This window comes from Notothenia rossii, assembly GCF_949606895.1.
Source record: "Notothenia rossii genome assembly, chromosome: 7".
NCBI lineage: Eukaryota > Metazoa > Chordata > Actinopteri > Perciformes > Nototheniidae > Notothenia > Notothenia rossii.
Genome location: NC_136905.1, coordinates 2,627,834 through 2,646,569, shown reverse-complemented (window position 1 = coordinate 2,646,569; position 18,736 = coordinate 2,627,834). Strand labels below are relative to the sequence as shown.

Genomic DNA, 18,736 nt, shown 5'->3' with positions numbered 1-18,736 from the left:
TCCAGTACAAGATCTGAGTACTTTTACTTTTACTAAAGTACAAGATCTGAGTACTTTTACTAAAGTACAAGATCTGAGTACTTCTACTTTTACTAAAGTACAAGATCTGAGTACTTCTCCCCCTCTGACTAAACTGCACATTTAATATACTTTAATGGAGTATTACCATGTTAAGCTTCTTTAATCTTCCACTCCTTTTCAGCTCAGACAGAAATATAGTGTTTGTCTCCACTGCATTCATCTGTCAGCTAGAGGTACTAGTTACGCCTAACACCTAATAAATGATGATATGTTGATAAAGATGAAGTTAAGCTTTAGTCCCAGAAACACTTTGATTCTGTGGGGGTCTTTCTTTTGTCTTAGGTCATATTATAATGTGTTTACATGAGTCTCAAATGTTGCACAGTCGACATGCGGTCCAAATATGGTCACGCACACACACACACACACACACACACACACACACACACACACACACACACACACACACACACACACACACACACACACACACACACACACACACACACACACACACACACACACACACACACACACACACACACACACACACACACACACACACACACACACATCACTTCCTGGTGACAGCTGAGATCTGACAGAGGGATAGCAACATGCTAACTGTGCTCTCTGATGTCTCAATCCCTCCCTCAGTAAACACACACTGTTCACAGGACTCTGACACGTGCATCCAATCATCATATAGGCTTCAACACGTCATGCTGTATAAAGGTTGAGAATACCAGTGTGCTGCATCGTTCTATACTCACACGCTTTGCACATCGGTATCTACAGTGGGGGGGTGCTGTACCTTCCAGAGCCCCCTGAGAGTGGTCCTGGTTCTCTGAGTTCACTTTAACCCTTGGATGGCGTTCATATCGTTGTTATTCAGCCGGTGTTCGGGGGTCTGGAGTCCCGCTGAGCTTCTGGGTTTGTAAACGAACACAACCAAACCATTGGAAGTAGAAATACTCAACAGATGTTCCCTTTATCCCAACTACAAGCATACAGACAGCATGTAAGGTTCATGTTTGCCCTTTACCTTTGATGGATCACAATTATAAATAAACAACAAATATTTGTTTTTATTTATTAAACAACTTTTTTTAAACTAAATCACGATAAAAGTACAAATAAAGGATTTTTCTTAAGTATTTTTTTAGAGCATTTACAACATTGATGTGAGTCTACACTTCAGCCCTGTTAACACACAGCCTTTCAGAGCTTCACTTTGTGTGTGTGTGTGTGTGTGTGTGTGTGTGTGTGTGTGTGTGTGTGTGTGTGTGTGTGTGTGTGTGTGTGTGTGTGTGTGTGGGGGTGTACAGTGTGTGGTCATTGAAAACGTTGTTCACAGAAAATGGTCCGGGCCAATGAGTGTGAGTTTATAAAGTTTATAAAGATATCTTTTTATTGTATTAGTTTTATTCTGTTCTCCTGATAGCTTTGTGAAGCACCTTGAGATGACGCTGTTTCTAAAGTGCGCTAAATAAATGAAATGTATTAATATTATTATTATTATAAAGTACCTGAAGGCATCCTCAGACCCTGAACGCCTCACAAGTTGTTGCTCACACTGACAGCTTGAATCTGATAGGGCGCCCTGGTCGTCATGGAGACAAGAAACGGTTTCTGTAATCTGTGATCCATCAGCGTCTTCATGATCACTTCCTCAGAAAGGAAGCTCAGGGAAGTGAGCGACACTTGAATCTATATTCTAATATCTCTGTCTCTTGATGCTCTTAAAGCACTTTGAATGGCCTCGTGTTGAAAGATCTTTTATCAATAACCTTTCTTTGCCTTTCCTTTAATGGAGCGTTTGAACAAAGGCAGGGACAGAGAATCAAGACGTCCTCAGAGAGAGTCTGTCTCCTTCTATAGACCTCACACTGATGAACACAGAGAGCGACTGGACGGCAGCACGACCCGCTGGTCACACTGAGATCATGGCCTACAGAAACACCTGATCACGTGACTCACTGCAGAGGCCTTCACACAGCGGGGGGGTTTGTCTGAAACAAGGGGGGTTCCTGAGAGTCCACACCTCAAATCAAGCTAACCAATCATGTTGAGTCTTTATCAAAGAGGGTTACAGAACCTCTCCATAGTCAGAACCAAGCTGGTTCCACCTGAACCTGTTCCTCCAGGACTCTGGTCCTCTGCTGTGACTCTGATCTCTGAAGAGTCCTTCTTTTCACACACTTTGTTCAGTCTGGCTTTTAGTTCTTTAGTTGATTCAATGTTTTAGTTATTCTGTATGTGTGTAAAAAGAGTTTCATTTGAAATTGCACATTTATGTTTACTTGTTCTCCTTCTAAAGACTAGCGTTGGATCATTTGCCTCTGATGCCATGATTTCTTTATTTGTATTTATTTTTAGTCAGAAACAAAACATGCAACAATAATAATAATATATTTATTTTTTTCAAGGTACACATTTTTTTTTAAATAAAATGAATTCTCAAATAGTGTCTGTCATGTTCAACAGGGGCAAGACGAAACTTAAACAACACGTTTCTGCCCCCCCCCCCCCCACAGGTCCTGCTCAGAACCATTCAGGATCTGGCTCCTAAATAAAACGTTCAGTTTAGATAGACGTGTACAATGTGTCCGTTCATCATTACAGGGACTCCACAGACCAACACCTCTTGATGAGATGCAATGAAGTTTGGAATTTGTTCGTATGAAAAAGCAGTTTCCTCTCAACATGTGTGTTTCCTCTCCGTGTGAAAAGTCCCTGATATTAGGAGGTAGTTGTTGATTTGCGGCTTTGAACATCATTTGAATCGTTTTAAAGTCAACCAGGACTTGTTGTTTTAGTGTGACGTGTAGCTGAAGAGAGAAGAGAGCGTGAAGTGATGATCAGATATAAATACGATCAGATATAAAGATATATTAATATATGATATTCCAGTGAAGCTCCACCTCTCCCTGGACGCTGATACACAGCAGAGCGTAGAGACTGCAGAGAGACAGACATGGATCAGCTGCTGCTGCTGCTGCTGCTGATGCTGCGGGGCTCAGGTAAGAATCCACTTTATTAATTATAATATCTGAGTGATCTCTCAGTCAATAACAAACTGCTCCCACACTGATGGCCAGCTACACACACCCACACACACAGGCACGCTCACAGACAGACCTCACAGGGAGCTCGAACACCCTCCTATTAGAGACAGATCATTAGATTGACCTTTTTCTAATGTACGATTCTCGAGCACATGTAACCCAGGTCACCAAAGGTTAACTCCTGTGGGATGAACCCTAAGCCAATCGTAACACAGCGTTTTCAGCACAGAAGTGCCTTAGCCAATTAGAATGCATCATGATGTTGTGAAATCAAAACTGTAACACTTGTGGACACACACACACACACACACACACACACACACACACACACACACACACACACACACACACACACACACACACACACACACACACACACACACACACACACACACACACACACACACACACACACACACACACACACACACACACACACAGAGCAAGTTACATTGCTGACCCCCCCCCGGCAAGAAAACGTAAGTGATAAGAAGCAGCGTTTTGCATGGGGCCACCTTGAGGGGGTTTCCTGACATGTCGTTGCAGTAATTAAAGGGTGTTTCATGCTGTCGTTGCTGTGGACCTTCTTAATCTACCTTCTTTGGGGGCCCCTTCTGGTCCGGGGCCCCAAGCAGTTGCCTGCCTTGCCTGTTCCCCACACACACACACACACACACACACACACACACACACACACACACACACACACACACACACACACACACACACACACACACACACACACACACACACACACACACACACACACACACACACACACACACACACACAATTCTATTTGTCTTTGTGTTAATAAATGTTGTATTGAGCATCCCCTCAGTGTGTTTATACTCAGTTATATGAAGGCATTGATATTTGTGTAGAGCCAACTCAAAGTGTGTGTCCTCTAACACGTTCTAACACCTCTATGATATCATTCACACTGATCTCTATTATTGACTCTTTGAATGAGTCTGCCTACACCATTATTCTTTATTGTGAATGACTGTAAATGAGAGTTAGGCTTCTTGTGCATCCACTCAGTCTGTATTCATGAACATCATCCTGACTGATCAGAACTCATTAAGACTCATTAGTATTTATATTTATTTATAGACTTCTTCACTCTCTAATCTGTTACAGTTTTTTCCGTTGATAACAAACAAAAATCTCACATAAAGCATAATTATTTAAACCCACACTCAAAGAGAAAAACCTCAAATCTCTAAAACTCTAAACACATTTTCAGCTCTGCACCCAATCTGAAATTCAACTTGGCACTTTTTGCAAAACACTGCACACGGTTTTCTAAGTAAGACACAGACATCTGACACATTCACTAGTTTGCAGTGGTGGCTGGTGGAAAGTATTTTTGGTGGGGCTGTTGATATAGTGAGTAAAAAATATTCGGGGGGAGAAATTACCTCTTAAATTGGGACTTCTAGTGATGTAATGGCCCCATAAAATCGTGGTTCTAGTGCCAGGAACAACCAGGCTGAGTCGGGCTGAGTATGCTAAACTAACTGCGGTCAAGCCAGCCTCCACTCGGGAAAACCTAGTCAAGCCAGCCCTCACGTGAAATTGCGGTGCGCGAATATCCTATGCATTACGGTAGAGTAAAAAAAAAATCATCCCTCTGTGTTTAGATGAGAATAAAACAAAATCTGTCCAGTATTAAAGACTCATTTCACTTCAGGGTGATAGCAGGACATCCCATCTAGTCACTCAGAAAAAATCAGGACATTCTGATGTAGAGTTTCAAAATAAAAGACCTTTGAAGTCTCATATATGAGCTATCATCCATGTCCCCAAAGGTCTTTTGTTTGTTAAGTTTATGATTTTTTCCCCCTGCTCTCCTCTGTGGTTCCTCCTGATGTAATTGTTGCTGTAGAACATGTTTCAGTGTGATGATGGTGCACCATGACTCATTTGAACTGAAGGAGCATGTTCTCTAAAGTGAACGGTTGCTTTAACTCTGAATATGTGACTTCTCTGTGTGAACGTGTTCTTCTCAGCTAGAGTAAACTGGTGGAATGACTCCAGAGTGAGTACACTGACGTGTTCCTGAGATGATAGGAAACTCTGTTTACCTTATCTTCTGGTTTCTCCTCAGGACTCCAGGCTGAAGGAGAACTCACCTCAACAGGTAACGTGCTCAGTTTATTCACCCTGTTACTCTTCAACGCTTGTATTATCCATTGTGTTGTGTTCGCGAGGGTTAGTTTATTTTGACCCATGATTTATCTCAGTCCAAAACACTCAAAAATAATGACTATCATCCAATACTGTTTCAACTACTAATCATAACTAACTTATTATGCATTCATAACCATACAGTCCTGTTGTAATTGTATTTTATGGCCCCAAACACATTACTAACCCTAACTTGAAACGGGTCATGGGAGACCCGAACACAACATAAGGGTTAACTTCACATTTTGCAGCCATTGGTACTGTTCAGGTGAAATCGACCCGAGAAATAATTGGGGTCTAAAAAATAAATCAGAAATTAAATTAACATTTTAAAGATATGTATTTTTTCCCTTTCTTTACTCCTTACAATATATTAGACCCTCCAGAAAAACGTGGGCTAAAATCCTTGATTATGCGATTAAACATGCAGGGTTTTTATGTGATTTTATGCGGTGAAATTGCGGGAAGTTGCGAAATATGCTAAATATGCGGGGGAAAAGAATAACCATTTTTTAAAATATTGGGCTGTCTTATTTATTCTCTCTCACACACAACCTGCCACTAACGTTAAACCCCTGTACTATTCAATTAAACACATTCAATGTTTATTTATTGTAAAAGCAATTGGGCTATTTTAATCTCACACACACAGACACACACACACACACACACACACACACACACACACACACACACACACACACACACACTTCTCCGCCTCATTCTGTTTTCATTTACTCGTTCGTTATCTGACCAGCTTCAATCTTGTAGGCTACTCACTTCGTTTCTTGTAGCCCTCTAAAGGGTTTTGGACGTTGATGCCTCGTGAACGTGAGTTGTTTGGCTTTCTTGTCCGCAGCAGCAGAAAGCATTTTAGAATGTTTGAATGAATCAAAGTGGGTCGTCACCGTCGATTTTCTCTTATGCTCCAACACACAGTTGCACGGGGTGCAGAATAGTTTCCCCCCACTTTTGGCCCGGTCTTTAGTAGAAATGTTCGTTGGTAAATGAGCTCTATACAGTGTTGTTTACATTCTGTGATGCGCGAGCTGATGACGTCACGTCAAGACGAGTTAACTTTTTTTTCTTCTCAATTTTGTGTGGAAAAATGCGGGTATTATGCGGCCTTTTAAAAATCTGCGCCATTTTGCTGATTATGCGTAAATTCTGCGATCCCAGAATCGCGTTTTTCTGGAGGGTCTAATATATGTAGCATGTATGATTAATATGTACAAATAAAAAAGGTATATCACATTAAACAAAGGAAGTTTAAATCTTTTTTTGTGATAAAGTTATAATATATGTAATAATCCTCATCCAAATTAATAAAGACTTTGAATGCTCAATTATCTCAAATTGTTTTCTAAAGAATTGGCGTAGGACCCCAGTTTGGCCAGGGGCAGCCCTGTATGTAATGTATGTATTGCACTAGTGTAGGCCATCCTGAATGCCTCTCCTCCTTTCAAACAGCATAAGTTGCTTGGTGTTGACATAAGAGGCTGTGTTGCAGTACCAGATGTGGTTCACATTTAGAAATATAAGTCACAGAATAGAGAGCATGGTCGTGCACAAGGACATTTCAAACATACGCAATAAAGTTTAGACAATATTTACACAAACAGAAATAAATAAAAGAGTGGAGCCTACCGAGACACGCTGTGCAGGAGAGCAGCGCACTTCCATTTGTTTGGCTTCCCTTCCTTTTCTTCACAATCCTAGTTTTGTTCTCCCTCCTGTCCAGAATGTGCCAAAGCCAGCGTGGCGGACATGGTCTTTCTGGTGGACGGATCCTCCAGCATCGGGATCAGTAACTTCCAGGAAGTGCGAAAGTTTCTCCGAAGTGTGGTCACAGGACTCGACATCGGGCCCGACAAGTTTCGTATCGGCCTGGCTCAGTACAGCGATGAAACCTACCAGGAGTTCCTGCTGAAGGATCACATGGACAAGACATCCCTGCTGGAGGCGGTGGACACATTTCAATACCGAACAGGAGGCACGGAAACAGGCAAGGCCATCGACTTCCTCCAGACGCAGTATTTCACGGAGGAAGCAGGGAGCAGAGCCGGCCAAAGGGTGCCTCAGATCGCTGTGGTTATCACGGACGGAGACTCCACGGACGATGTGATCGCACCCGCCCAGCGCCTGAGGCAGCAGGGAGTCATCGTGTTTGGCATCGGGGTGGGAGCAGCCAACCTGCTGGAGCTCGAGTCCATCGCCAACCGGCCTCCAAAGCGCTTCCTGTCCTCCATCAGTAACTACGCGGCTCTGCAGACGCTGAAAGACAGTCTGCTGAAAACTGTGTGCGTCTCAGTGGAGGATCAGAAGCAAGGTAAGGCAAAGGATTAGAAAGTTATTTATCTTGCAAACACAATATTCATAAGAAAACAACCAGCCAATAAGCAGCATAGTCTAGGTCTGAAAAGTAATTAAATAACGTTAATTATTTGTATTCTATACAGAGCACACTAACAGCAGATCTCTCACTGTTCTTGTTCCTGTGTTTTCTCTCAGCCTTGGCAGAAAGGTTTGCAGACATCTTCTTCCTGGTGGACAGTGGCGTGACTGCAGCAGAGTTTCAGCAGATCAGGAGCATCCTTACCCGACTCGCCAATCAGCTTAACATCGGAGCGTCCGCCTACCGCCTGGGCTGGGCTCAGTACGGTCAGGATGTCAAGGTGGAACATCTTCTTAATGCCCACCAAACCAAAAACGAGACGCTCAATGATGTGAAGCGTTTCCGCCAGCGTAAACTGCAACCCAACGAGCCTCGTAATCTGGGCAAAGCGCTGATGTACGCCAGCACCAACCTCTTCACGAGTGATGCGGGAAGCCGTGCTGAACAAGGCTACCGACCGTTCCTGGTGGTTATAAGTGGGAAAGACTCTGATGATCCCGTGTATAGGGAGTCCCGCCTGATCAAATCTTCTGGAATAACCGTGGTTGGGTTGAGCCTCGGTGCATCAATGCAGGAAATGAGAATCGTTGCCACTCCACCGTACATATACCAGTCCGTCACCAACATTGTACCCATAATGAGGGCTGCTTTTGAAACAGAGGAAGCGGAGACTGCTCTCACTGGAGGTAATGAAATGATGCTATGACTGAATATTACTGTCATTTATAATGTTCTTATGGCACCTTTGAAAATGCCTTTTACAACAATTGATTCACTGTCGGTCTCTTTCCATATGCTGAATGAAGAAAGAATTTCAAGAATAAGCCCCTTTAATTTAGCTATCTTGTTTCAGGGGGGCTCTCAAAACATTTCACAATAATAATTTAAAAAGCCATGAGAAACAAAGATACAAATTAAATTCCTCCTGTTTCAAGAGAAATACGAAGCAAGAGCAGGTATTTAAAATAAGTGAAAACAAACGCCTTAAAGAAACGCAATCAATAGATCTCTGATACGTGTTTCTGACAAATGAGTAAACCAGTTTGATTACATTGCGAGCTTTGACAGTGTACTTTCAACTGATGCATCAACAAAACAGATCTTGCCTTAGATGGTAATAACATGAATTCAAACATTACACATTTAACGTAACTTTAGTTTGAGATGTCCTTTATGAATTTGTGCGTTGCAAGTTTTCAATATTAAATAAATGTACTTGTGCTATGTTCAGACACAAAGAATTAGCTTTGGTCTATAATAGTGAATACATAAACACAGTAAGAGAAAGTACGATGTCAAATAAGAGCAAATATACTCATATATTTAAAGCAAACTCTTATTACATAAACTAAAGTTTACAAGAAATATATAAGGTCCAAAGTGGAAAATGACAAATTCCTCTGAAAAGATATTATGCAGTATATCTGAATCTATTATTGGAAGAACTGTTGTAAAACAATTATTATAGTATAGCAATAAGAAGTCAACAAAGTTAAAAGCAATAAGTATTCCACGTCTGAGTCTGTCTTTTTAATTTGAATGTTGGTAAATGGTTATTTGGTGATAATTATTCTATGATAATGCACGCCCTTTCCACAGATTGCAAAGCGGCCAAACTGGCCGACATTGTGTTCATCGTCGATGGGTCTGGAAGTATAGGAGCCCCCAACTTCCAGCTCGTGCGCAGTTTCCTGCACTCGATTGTGAACGGCCTGAAAGTCAGTCGATCCAGAGTGCGAGTGGGCATCGTGATGTACAACGAAATAACCACCGCACAGGTCTACCTCAACACCTTCAACAACAAGGACGAATTGCTGAAGTACATCAAGATCCTGCCCTATCATGGAGGCGGCACACAAACTGGAGAGGCCCTGAAGTTCGCCCTGGAGAAGGTCTTCATCAAGCAAAAAGGAAGCAGGAAGGATTCTGGTGTCCAGCAGGTGGCGGTGGTGATCACAGACGGGAAATCGCAGGACAGCGTGAGCACGCCGGCGGCTGAGCTTCGTCGGGCCGGTGTCACTGTTTACGCCGTAGGAGTCAAAGATGCCAACCGTGCCCAGCTGGTGGAGATGGCGTCTTATCCTACGAATAAACACAAGTTCATCGTGGACAGTTTTGCCAAGCTGAAATCTCTGGAGCAGAGCCTGCAGAAAAGTCTGTGCCAAAACATCCTCCGGTCAGCAATATCTGTCAGTTCAAGAGGAAACGCCATCAAAGAAGGTGCGAACCACTGATTTAAACACATTACATCACATCATGCTGAGCTTTAATAACTTCATCCCACCATGAACATTACAAGTATGTGTTTTAGGTAAGTTAAGTCAATGTAGCAGTAATTCATTCATTGGGTGAATAACTCAATATTTTTCCTTTTCCAGGCTGCGTGCAAAAGGAGGAAGCAGACATCTTCTTCCTCATTGATGAATCAGGAAGCATTTACCCCAACGACTTCAAGGACATGAAGAAGTTCATGATTGAGTTTCTAAATACCTTCAACATTGGTCCACAACATGTCCGCATAGGGGTTGTGAAATACGCACATTCCCCAGATTTAGAGTTTGATCTGACAGCACACTCAGATGTGAAGAGTTTGGAGAATGCCGTAGAGGCAATTATACAAATAGGAGGCGGGACAGAAACAGGGAGAGCACTGACTTCCATGGTCCCACACTATAAACGAGCGCTGGACACGCGTGCTCACGAAGCCCCAGAGTACCTGGTGGTGATCACTGATGGAAAGTCCGCTGATGAGGTGAAGGTTCCTGCAGAACAGGTGAGGGCGCAGGGAGTCACTGTATACGCCATCGGGGTGAAAAGTGCAGATCCAGTCCAGCTGCTAGAGATCGCTGGCGACCCCAAGAGGACTTTCTTTGCCAATCATTTTGACAATCTGACTCCAATCAAGGACGACATCATCACCGACATCTGTTCTACAGAGGGTAAGAAACTGGACGAAGGTTTTAAAAGGCATTTCAGCAATTCTTTGTATGTTAGCTGTTCTATAAAATGTCAGAAATATTTTAAACTTAGCTCAGAATAAATCTTGGGCCAAGGTCCTTTATCTCTGGGTTTTTTTGTGCTAGTTTTTTCATATACTGTTAATCGTTGACTTTGCAACTTTCAATAATGGAGTTGATTTGAAAAACGAGCTCTACGAACAAACTGTATTAAGTTGATATCTTAAAACCTATCAAATATTTAGTTTGACGCGAGTTGGAATGGAATTGGCATGGGGAAATGTGAAACTCAAATGTAAATTTGATGGCTGAACTCCATGAATGGGCAAGTTTACAACAAGTAAAGCATTGAAAGGTGGACCACAACACTAACAGTGCTACTTTGTCCACAGCCTGCAGAGACATACAGGGCGACATCTTTTTCCTCACTGACAGCTCCGAGAGCATCGATGAGGAAGAGTTTCAGAAAATTAAAAACTTCATGAAATCTGTCATCAGCAAGTCGACCATCGGGGAGAACAAAGTGCACGTCGGTGTCATGCAGTTCAGTACCAGCTACAATCTGGAGTTTCCCCTCAACCAATACTACAGCAAAGATGACATTTTGAGAGCCATTGATGATATGAAGCAGATGAATGAAGCTACGAGCACAGGAAAGGCCATCACAGAGGTTTCAAGGTATTTCGATGCGGCCAGAGGAGGGCGTCCTGGCATGAGGCAGAATCTGATAGTGATTACAGACGGCAAGGCACAAGATGACGTCAGGGGTCCCGCTGAGGCTCTGAGGAACAAGGGAGTGGAGATCTACGCCATCGGAGTGAAGAATCACAACCCCACCCAGCTGAAGGAGATCAGCGGTTATTCTCACAGGGTTTATTCTGAGAAGAACTTTGATGCGCTGAAGGACTTGGAGACCGAGTTGGTCTTGGAGCTCTGTACAAACACAGGTAGGACAACACAATAGCAGATCATTTCGGTAACTTCCATAACATAAAAGGAAAACATCCAAAATACACCAAAGAACATCATTGATATGTTCACTCTAACCTAAGTAGTTCTTCAATGTTCCTTTTAACATGCCTTCTGACCCCATTTGTGTTTCTACTTCCTGACAGATTGTAAGAAGAGTAAGAGTTATTTTCTCGCCTGAAAAAAACCGTTAGAACTTAATATTAAGTAATTCAAAAGTTTACAAACTGTTTTTTTGGCAAGTAAAGGTCTATAAAGGTGGCGACGCTATGTAAAGTAATATAAATGATTCCCAGAACTGAAGTACGAAGACATAATAAAGCAATGTAGAAGTACCCTAGAGCTGACAAGGCATAAGGTGACTACAGTAAAATGATAAGGTTGAGGATCGTCTGTTAATCATATATAAATGAATAAACCTCAAATTTCCTAAAGTATATATCTGCCAGCATTTAAGGCAAATATCAGCCAGTTATGTCTGTCGAGCAATTTGGGATTGTATTCATAAGTGAAGTTGGGAATGTAGATGGTGTTCACAGTGGCAATGACCGGTAAGGGCCACAGCAACCTTAAACCACAGTACAACTCAGTGTTGTAGGCCAGTGGTTCTCAACCTGGGGGTAGCGATATACAAAAATGTAGGTCTCGAGATACAAATAAAACAACATATTTGAATCTACAAACGCATATTTTATATCGGGATAGCCTTTAACAAGACATCACCTCTAGCAGTTATTTCATCTTGTTTAGCTGTGGGACACACAGTAATCACATGCATCTACCACTGAATGTGTAGAAAGTATACAAACAATCAATGCGTTTGCATTAGAGTTGGTTATGTACACCAACAGTAGTATTCCAGGATGTCGCAACACAAAAAGGTTGAGCAATGCTGTTGTAAACTGGCGAGAATGTATTAAAATAACTTGAAGTGTGCCTTTTGTATACTTGATTATTCACTATGTAGAAACCTCTCTTTGCTTTTGCAGTTTGTGAGAAACAGCAGGCCGACCTGGTCTTCCTGCTCGATCAGTCCAGCAGCTTCAGCCAGGAGGTCTACACCATCATGAAGAAGATCACCACAGATCTAGTGGCCAGCTTCAAAGTGAGTGAGAATCTAGTGCGTGTCGGACTCGCCCAGTTCAGTGATGATGTAAACCATGAGTTTTACCTCAACCAATTCAACAGCCAGGAAGTGGTGAACAAGCACATCTTGAACATGACGCAGAGGGGTGGAAACACATATATCGGACTGGCCCTGGACTCCATCAGGGGTTATTTCGAGGCGTCACGTGGCAGCCGAATATCTGCCGGGATCTCCCAGAATCTGGTGCTGATCACAGACGGGAGTTCTCATGACGACGTTGAGGATGCCGCCGATCGTCTCCGAGCTCTGGGCATCGAGGTGTTCGCCATCGGCATTGAAGACGTCCACGATCTGGAGCTCCTGCAGATCACAGGAACACCTGAGAGGGTGTTCACCGTCAACGACTTCAGCAGATTGGATGAAGTCAAGCAAAAGGTGTTTGAGACAATCTGCAAATCTAAACTCCATATTCATGGTGAGTAGAAACGTGAGGTGTCACAGATTAAAAGCAGTCGCTGTCTAGAAAGCGATGAGTCAACCAACCAATACATATAACACAACATTCATATGTCTATTCTTCTGAGTTCTTTCACTGCTTGGAAACATGCTGTCCTCCTAGTCAGTGAGCGCCCTAAAGTAAGTAACATAAAGCCTTTTATAGAGAGACAACAAACAATCAATACATATAGGTCTTAAAAACGATTTGTTCCAGGGGATTTTTGCAATGGGGTGATAACACCAGGACAACTTGTTTTTAATTCCTCTTTCTAAAGTGTAAATTCCTAAACATCAAAATGCCGCCTTCCAAAAAATTACAACACTTAAGGGTACCATTTGTTATAGGTTACATATTAAAAAAGGTGTACACTTTATACTGTGTTGGACCATGAAGGCAGCATCTTCTGGTCCAATGGGATTTCTCCATGTGATTTTGGATTATTTGCAGAAAATAATCTCTGTGTCAAACATACGTTTATGATATTTACACATTTAGTTCAGCAGGATAATCTCATTAAAAACAAAGATTTCTTAAATCACTTTTAAATCTGTGACAATCAATTTCATTAGTTGACTCTGGTTACTGTTCAGAGTATCTCAGACTGATGCTATGAGATCTGTGTCTTTGTCCCTGACAACAGGTATTTTTTCAGTTGTTGGAGGTAAATCTCTCTCTCTCTCTCTCTCTCTCTCTCTCTCTCTCTCTCTCTCTCTCTCTCTCTCTCTCTCTCTCTCTCTCTCTCTCTCTCTCTCTCTCTCTCTCTCTCTCTCTCTCTCTCTCTCTCTCTCTCTCTCTCTCTCTCTCTCTCTCTCTCTCTCCAGATAAGCTGTTTCAGCCCAACATCTCTGTTTCCTCCTCAATGTATGGGGTCTCCGGGGCCCAGCAGCAGGGGTTCCAGGTGTTCAGAGGCTCCGCCTTCACCATCAGTTGTTCCATCCAGCCTCAGTACCCAGGAGGCTCCTTCCAGCTCAACTTCACCTCCATCAACTCAGCAAACAACTCCAACTCAGAGCCAGCTGTCAATCACACTGCCCACTTCCTGTTCCCGGTTGCAGAGCCCGCCCACCAGGGAAGCTACAGCTGTGTTTATCACGTCTCTGCTTTTTCTCAGGACTTCTCCTCTGAGAGCCGTCTGCTCTCCGTCACCGTCACAGGTGAGCTGTTAGAGTTTACTGTAGGACAGAGCGTGATGCTCCCCAGGAGAACGCTGGTGAGGACTGAGTGTTTTACTGTGAGCCCTGAAGCAGTCACACCCTTACATCAAATATAGCTTTCCAGAGCAACGTACAATAAGTGCAATGAACCGTGACGACATGAATCCAGAACACACATCCTCCAGTCAGCTGTAGTTTACATTGGAGTATTGCCATGAGTACTGAGTGTTCAACAGATACAGCTAGCAGCTTCTCCCTACAGTCCTACTGTCTGGTATGAACAGGAGAAAGGGTTGGGCTTGAATGAAGATCTTAAGAAGATGTAGTTTATTGTAATATAACTGTAGAGAGGAGTCTCCATGCTGAAGTGGGTTCAGGTCTCTGTGTGTTTGCTGACTCTTGATGTGATGCTCTCCTTGTGTTCAATCAGATCCAGAACCTTTTATCATCCGAGCCGTCGTCCTGCCGCTGACTCAGCTGCTGGGGATCGTCGGACTTTACTTCTACTGCAAGGTACGGAAACATGTTGTTGTTGTTCCACTGACTGAATGATGAGGGACTGAAACATGTTGTTGTTCTACTGACTGAATGATGAGGGACTGAAACATGTTGTTGTTCCACTGACTGAATGATGAGGTACTGAAACATGTTGTTGTTCCACTGACTGAATGATGAGGTACTGAAACATGTTGTTGTTCTACTGACTGAATGATGAGGGACTGAAACATGTTGTTGTTCCACTGACTGAATGATGAGGGACTGAAACATGTTGTTGTTCCACTGACTGAATGATGAGGTACTGAAACATGTTGTTGTTCCACTGACTGAATGATGAGGTACTGAAACATGTTGTTGTTCCACTGACTGAATGATGAGGTACTGAAACATGTTGTTGTTCTACTGACTGAATGATGAGGGACTGAAACATGTTGTTGTTCCACTGACTGAATGATGAGGTACTGAAACATGTTGTTCCACTGACTGAATGATGAGGGACTGAAACATGTTGTTGTTCCACTGACTGAATGATGAGGGACTGAAACATGTTGTTGTTCCACTGACTGAATGATGAGGTACTGAAACATGTTGTTGTTCCACTGACTGAATGATGAGGGACTGAAACATGTTGTTGTTCCACTGACTGAATGATGAGGTACTGAAACATGTTGTTGTTCTACTGACTGAATGATGAGGTACTGAAACATGTTGTTGTTCCACTGACTGAATGATGAGGTACTGAAACATGTTGTTGTTCCACTGACTGAATGATGAGGTACTGAAACATGTTGTTCCACTGACTGAATGATGAGGGACTGAAACATGTTGTTGTTCCACTGACTGAATGATGAGGGACTGAAACATGTTGTTGTTCCACTGACTGAATGATGAGGGACTGAAACATATTGTTGTTCCACTGACTGAATGATGAGGTACTGAAACATGTTGTTGTTCCACTGACTGAATGATGAGGGACTGAAACATGTTGTTGTTCCACTGACTGAATGATGAGGGACTGAAACATGTTGTTGTTCCACTGACTGAATGATGAGGGACTGAAACATGTTGTTGTTCCACTGACTGAATGATGAGGGACTGAAACATGTTGTTGTTCCACTGACTGAATGATGAGGTACTGAAACATGTTGTTCCACTGACTGAATGATGAGGTACGGAAACATGTTGTTGTTCCACTGACTGAATGATGAGGGACTGAAACATGTTGTTGTTCCACTGACTGAATGATGAGGTACTGAAACATGTTGTTGTTCCACTGACTGAATGATGAGGGACTGAAACATGTTGTTGTTCCACTGACTGAATGATGAGGTACTGAAACATGTTGTTGTTCCACTGACTGAATGATGAGGTACTGAAACATGTTGTTGTTCCGCTGACTGAATGATGAGGGACTGAAACATGTTGTTGTTCCACTGACTGAATGATGAGGTACTGAAACATGTTGTTGTTCCACTGACTGAATGATGAGGTACTGAAACATGCTGTTGTTGTTCCACTGACTGAATGATGAGGTACTGAAACATGTTGTTGTTGTTCCACTGACTGAATGATGAGGGACTGAAACATGTTGTTGTTCCACTGACTGAATGATGAGAGACTGAAACATGTTGTTGTTCCACTGACTGAATGATGAGGGACTGAAACATGTTGTTGTTCCACTGACTGAATGATGAGGGACTGAAACATGTTGTTGTTCCACTGACTGAATGATGAGGGACTGAAACATGTTGTTGTTGTTCCACTGACTGAATGATGAGGGACTGAAACATGTTGTTGTTCCACTGACTGAATGATGAGGGACTGAAACATGTTGTTGTTCCACTGACTGAATGATGAGGGACTGAAACATGTTGTTGTTCCACTGACTGAATGATGAGGGACTGAAACATGTTGTTGTTCCTCTGACTGAATGATGAGGGACTGAAACATGTTGTTGTTCCACTGACTGAATGATGAGGTACTGAAACATGTTGTTGTTCCACTGATTGAATGATGAGGGACTGAAACATGTTGTTGTTCCACTGACTGAATGATGAGGGACTGAAACATGTTGTTGTTCCACTGACTGAATGATGAGGGATTGAAACATGTTGTTGTTGTTCCACTGACTGAATGATGAGGGACTGAAACATGTTGTTGTTCCACTGACTGAATGATGAGGGACTGAAACATGTTGTTGTTCCACTGACTGAATGATGAGGGACTGAAACATGTTGTTGTTCCACTGACTGAATGATGAGGGATTGAAACATGTTGTTGTTGTTCCACTGACTGAATGATGAGGGACTGAAACATGTTGTTGTTCCACTGACTGAATGATGAGGGACTGAAACATGTTGTTGTTCCACTGACTGAATGATGAGGGACTGAAACATGTTGTTGTTCCACTGACTGAATGATGAGGTACTGAAACATGTTGTTGTTCCACTGACTGAATGATGAGGGACTGAAACATGTTGTTGTTCCACTGACTGAATGATGAGGTACTGAAACATGTTGTTGTTCCACTGACTGAATGATGAGGGACTGAAACATGTTGTTGTTCCACTGACTGAATGAAACAGTGTGTGTTATTGAACAGGAGTGATGCAGAAAGTCTCACTGTTTGCTGTCATGTCTCTCCAGGCCACCAGGGGGCGGAGGCCGAGCCGACAGGAGGACATTGAGCTGGATTATGATTACCTGGGTGTTCCTGCTGAAGAGGAAGGAGCTCAGGGAGCGGAGTAGCAGCTCCAAGGAGCTCCTCTCACACACATGGGTTTATCAGCTCTTACAGCTTTTAACCAACGTTAGCAAATATAGCTTTCACTCTGAAAGTCACCAGCAATGTGTGAGTGCCTCCTGACTTCCTGACTTCCTGTCAGCTCCAAGCCCATTGGTTCCCACTGAAGATGAAAGATCTTTAAAAAACATCACAAGTTAGTTTAGTTTTAGAAAACTCGGTGCAGTTTGAAACCACAGACACACCAACCCAGGCCGCTCAGGAACTAAGTTGGCCAATTAATGCCATATATTAATGTTCACATATCCTCTAGAAACAGTGTTACAAAACCCAATGTTTGAATCTAATTAAGTGATTCCTGAGATAACAGGAGGAACGCGTTACAGCGCCACCTAGTGTTGGATTTGTAGACCTCGAGCACAACAAGGTTTTTTTATATTCAATCAACAAATAAGACAAAGTACAGTTTTTAAAACCTGAGGTTTTTCACATCAATTCATCTGATCAGCGAGACAGGATATTTGATCCCCTTGTGGGTCACATGGGTCATTTCAGCAGCAGGACCAGATTTAGATGAACAATATACAGATAGGAATTGAACAAAAGTAAATAGTCCAAACACTTATTATTTCATAATAATGCTGATGGTTTTTTTTATTGAAAAATGTTATTTCAGAATAATTTAGCTTGATTTTGTTCTAAAGAGATTGTTTGTATTTTGTGAAAAAAAAAAAGCTTTTTTAGAGAAATCCGATTATATTTGTAATTTGCCAAAATGTATAAGATTTTAACTTTTCTTTAATATTCTTATTTCACATGTACTGAGCTCAGTTTTGTAATCACTTTCAACCTTTCAGTATTTTTATTATATTTTGATGGTATTTTCTGTATTTTGTAGTAATTTAGCTGTTTTTAAGAACTCCACCTATTGGAGAGCATTCCCAAATTCATAAGATATTAAATACTAAAACTTTGTAATTAAAAATGTACATCATTTTCTAGAAGTTTCCTTTTTAATAATAATAATAATACATGGGACTTTTATAGCGCTTTTCATGAAACTCAAAGACGCTTTCACAGAGAATTTAAGAAAACACAACAAAAAAAGACAAAGAAATACAAAAAGAGATAAACAAAACAGAAAAAAATACG

The 18,736-nt window shown here is 42.1% G+C and overlaps 2 protein-coding genes across 2 annotated transcripts; both read left to right on the top strand.

Moving 5' to 3' along the window:
• Positions 1-2,854: 2,854 nt before the first annotated feature.
• LOC307013489 (collagen alpha-4(VI) chain-like) lies at positions 2,855-13,173 on the top strand (the record flags this gene model as incomplete). Its single annotated transcript, XM_079640889.1, has 8 exons — positions 2,855-3,044; positions 5,203-5,235; positions 7,024-7,611; positions 7,794-8,363; positions 9,277-9,897; positions 10,056-10,616; positions 11,027-11,581; positions 12,593-13,173. The coding sequence occupies exons 1-8, from the start codon at positions 2,999-3,001 to the stop codon at positions 13,171-13,173; spliced, it is 3,555 nt and encodes a 1,184-aa protein (XP_079497015.1). The 5' UTR covers positions 2,855-2,998.
• A 690-nt stretch (positions 13,174-13,863) lies between these two features.
• Positions 13,864-18,334, top strand: LOC307013560 (uncharacterized protein). The gene is made up of 3 exons (XM_079640966.1): positions 13,864-14,343; positions 14,774-14,856; positions 17,488-18,334. The coding sequence occupies exons 1-3, from the start codon at positions 14,049-14,051 to the stop codon at positions 17,587-17,589; spliced, it is 480 nt and encodes a 159-aa protein (XP_079497092.1). The 5' UTR covers positions 13,864-14,048; the 3' UTR covers positions 17,590-18,334.
• The last annotated feature ends 402 nt before the right edge of the window (positions 18,335-18,736 follow it).

Bases quoted from the DNA above. Each gene is read 5' to 3' on its own strand.
- LOC307013560 (XM_079640966.1), top strand. From the start codon at position 14,049: ATGTATGGGGTCTCCGGGGCCCAGCAGCAGGGGTTCCAGGTGTTCAGA. The intron at 14,344-14,773 runs GTGAGCTGTTAG...GTGTTCAATCAG, and splicing joins GCTCTCCGTCACCGTCACAG to ATCCAGAACCTTTTATCATC. The intron at 14,857-17,487 runs GTACGGAAACAT...ATGTCTCTCCAG, and splicing joins GACTTTACTTCTACTGCAAG to GCCACCAGGGGGCGGAGGCC.